The 3,854-nt window shown below is 34.6% G+C and overlaps 1 protein-coding gene across 1 annotated transcript in view; it reads left to right on the top strand.

Moving 5' to 3' along the window:
• Positions 1–2,240, top strand: part of LOC107747622 (RNA polymerase-associated protein LEO1-like) — a 16,324-nt gene extending 14,084 nt beyond the window's left edge. The window contains exons 13-14 of the mRNA XM_016562220.1: positions 944–1,041; positions 2,063–2,240. Coding sequence (XP_016417706.1) covers positions 944–1,041; positions 2,063–2,170 — 206 coding nt within the window. The 3' untranslated portion in view covers positions 2,171–2,240. The remainder of the gene's footprint in view (positions 1–943; positions 1,042–2,062) is intronic.
• The last annotated feature ends 1,614 nt before the right edge of the window (positions 2,241–3,854 follow it).

Below are 3,854 nucleotides of genomic sequence, written 5' to 3'. Positions count from 1 at the left end.
TAACACAGATAAACTATATTGTCGCAGTCGAGTGTTTATTGTCTTTGTTTTATCATTCAAAACGTTTATATGTTCTGTTTACTCAGTTACAGCTATAATAGCCATGCCTTTGTCCATATAAGGGATTTCCTGGAGGGTCATGAGTTTCGCTACTTCTGTGACTGGATATGTGGATTTTCTGTGTGAGGGCGCCCTCTGGCGTCCAGTATGAATGAAACAGACATCATGTGTTTATAGTGCTAATGGCCAATCCATCATTTTTGGGGTAATTTTTATTTATTTATTTTTTTTAATAAGTATCTGTTCAGGCACCGGAACCGTTTTAAAAGTATCGATTTGGCACCGGTATCGAAAAAACCCAAACGATACCCAACCCTAGGCATGATACAAATGTTTAGTGAACATCCATTCAGATACGTTTTTTTTTTTTCAGAGGTACACCTTTTACACAAACTTAAAATCAAATCCAGTTGCATCTGCACCCAATAGCTGTAGTGTGAAAACGACCATCTCTTCAGGAAGTAGGTCAGCTGAAATGGCCTCTGAACTGCGGAGGGGTGCTGTGTCTGTCGTCTATATTGTATTCCCTCGCTCCCCTGTGGGTCAGTGTTTCTGCACAACAAATTCTTTGAGTGAGTTCGAGACCTGCTGCGATCAGCTAGAACATTCTGCACTGCAACAACAGCTTGTGTTCCCAAAACAGCATGTCTCACGCACACGCTTTCTCACTGACAGTAACCGTACAGCCGTTAGCCGATTACCTGCCGGCTCCTTAATACCGCATTATGTCGGAGTCCGACTGAGATTTGGATTAGTTTGTTCCGTTTGATTTGTTTGTGCCAATAAGAGGCATTTACTGAAAGAACATCTCTCTGGAATGCTTGAAAATCAGTCCTGAATTCTGAGCTGTGCTTAATTGTTTTTGTTTGTTTGTGGGTCATAGAGGAGCGAGCCAGGATCTATTCTTCAGACAGCGATGAAGGTTCTGACGAAGACAAGGCCCAGCGGCTGATGAAGGCCAAGAGACTGGACAGTGATGAGGTGAAACTTTCAGTCCAAGTAGACAGTTTATTGTCAAATAAAAAGCTTCAGAAATGTAATGGTTATAATGTCAACCATGAGCACAACAGTGACTGGCCAGTTTTTCAGCAGTCTGGGTTACAGATGTATATTTCCCATTCATATTCATCAGTAAAGCGATCTAAGCCTTGAACCAAACTAAACAGCTTTAAATAGCTTTCATTTCTGACATTTACTCACTCACATGTTGTTCCAAACCCATAAGACTTCCGATCATCTTCAAAACATGAAAGAATACTAAAAAGATCTCATTTATCATATCTGTCCATCCATTAAAGTCCATGCAACCAAAACTTTCAAAAAGACATTATAAAAGTAAACCACCATGCTTGTTTGACGCATGAACCTCAGTGGTTTTTGAATTTCTGTTTGATCAATATTCATATGCGAATAAAAGCCTAAACTAAAATTGATCATGTATCTTCAGAAGACTTTATGAACTTTTCGTTTTATGACTTTGAGTCTTTATAAACTTTGAAGCTTGAAAAGTTTGGTTTCACTTGGATAGCCACAATTTAAAAATATCTTTGTGTTTTGAAGATGAACAAAAGTCTTGTGGGTTTTGACTGAAATGAGGGTGGGTAAAGTATTACAGAATTTTCAGTTTTGGTTGAATTATGCCTAGAAGATGAATCAACTTTTTTTCTTTTCTTTTGGTAACAGCAACTTAGTTCTGATTGGTAAATCCTGCTTAAGGATTGAACATAGTGAAGTATTTCTAAAATGAATTCCTGTAGGGAGAAAATTAATTTGTTCTTTTTAAAGGTTAATAGATTAGCCAATCATAACAGAGATCATTTACATATAGAAGTCTTAAAGATACAGTAGCAGAAGCAGTCTGTTTAATTCTAAGGCTCTGAGAGGCTGAAAATGGTCAAGAAAAGATCAATTCTGAATGATTTTGGTCTAAGACACCTTAACATAAATGGACTTTAGGGGACTAAAATGTATTTTGGGAATTAATATTTATCCTTTCTTTCAGGAGGGAGAGAACTCTGGAAAGCGGAAGGCAGAGGAAGATGAGGAATCTGCTGCTAAGAAACCCAAAAAATATGTCATCAGTGATGAAGAGGAGGAGGAAGACGAGTGATTTTTCTTTGTTTTTTTTATCGTTTTGTGATTGGTTAATCAGAATAAACTAGGTGGTTAATCCAGAAAAACAAACTTGCAGTTATTTGTTTGTATATTTTATAAAGACTGAAGATGCTCATCATTACAACACATCAATAAACAGCAATAACCTCGATGAAGGTTTAAACTGTCAAACCCTTTAAAAACAGTAAAGGTTGGGGTTTATGTTAACAAAAATGCCTCCATGAAATTCCTACACAGTTAAAGTTGATTATTTTTATACGCCTTCTGTTCAGTGATTATTTTTTTCTTCCTGAAAATAAAGATAAAACACAAATGATACCCATTTCAGACTTGTAATGTTTTTTAAAGAAGTCTCTTATGCTCATCAAGGCTGCATTTATTTGAACAAAAATACAGAAAAAAACGGTAATCTTGCAAAATGTTATTACAGTATAAAATAATGGTTTCTATTTTAATATCCTTTAAAATATAATTTATTTCTGTGATGCAAAGCTGAATTTCCATCGGCCATTACTCCAGTATAAAGTCTCACATGGTCCTTAAGAAATCATTCTAATATGCTGATTTATTATTAGAATTATTAATAAGTTGTGCTGCCAAATATTTGTTTGGAAACTGCGATACTATTTTCAGGATTCTTTGATGAATAAAAAGTAAAAATGAACAGCATTTATTCAAAAATATAAATCTTTTCTAACAATATAAATCTTTGCTAGCACTTCTTATTAATTGAAAACATCCTTGCTGAATAAAAGTTTTAATTGCTTTCAAAAAAACTCATTTATAATATCTGTCCATCCATTAAAGTCCATGCAACCAAAACTTTCAAAAAGACATTATAAAAGTAAACCACCATGCTTGTTTGACGCATGAACCTCAGTGGTTTTTGAATTTCTGTTTGATCAATATTCATATGCGAATAAAAGCCTAAACTAAAATTGATCATGTATCTTCAGAAGACTTTATGAACTTTTCGTTTTATGACTTTGAGTCTTTATAAACTTTGAAGCTTGAAAAGTTTGGTTTCACTTGGATAGCCACAATTTAAAAATATCTTTGTGTTTTGAAGATGAACAAAAGTCTTGTGGGTTTTGACTGAAATGAGGGTGGGTAAAGTATTACAGAATTTTCAGTTTTGGTTGAATTATGCCTAGAAGATGAATCAACTTTTTTTCTTTTCTTTTGGTAACAGCAACTTAGTTCTGATTGGTAAATCCTGCTTAAGGATTGAACATAGTGAAGTATTTCTAAAATGAATTCCTGTAGGGAGAAAATTAATTTGTTCTTTTTAAAGGTTAATAGATTAGCCAATCATAACAGAGATCATTTACATATAGAAGTCTTAAAGATACAGTAGCAGAAGCAGTCTGTTTAATTCTAAGGCTCTGAGAGGCTGAAAATGGTCAAGAAAAGATCAATTCTGAATGATTTTGGTCTAAGACACCTTAACATAAATGGACTTTAGGGGACTAAAATGTATTTTGGGAATTAATATTTATCCTTTCTTTCAGGAGGGAGAGAACTCTGGAAAGCGGAAGGCAGAGGAAGATGAGGAATCTGCTGCTAAGAAACCCAAAAAATATGTCATCAGTGATGAAGAGGAGGAGGAAGACGAGTGATTTTTCTTTGTTTTTTTTATCGTTTTGTGATTGGTTAATCAGAATAAACTAGGTGGTTAA

Source organism: Sinocyclocheilus rhinocerous, unplaced genomic scaffold (genome assembly GCF_001515625.1).
Source record: "Sinocyclocheilus rhinocerous isolate Xijiao unplaced genomic scaffold, SAMN03320098_v1.1 scaffold1430, whole genome shotgun sequence".
Classification (NCBI taxonomy): Eukaryota; Metazoa; Chordata; class Actinopteri; order Cypriniformes; family Cyprinidae; genus Sinocyclocheilus; species Sinocyclocheilus rhinocerous.
The sequence above is the reverse complement of the archived record's forward strand: the minus strand, read 5'-3'. Positions and strand labels throughout refer to the sequence as shown.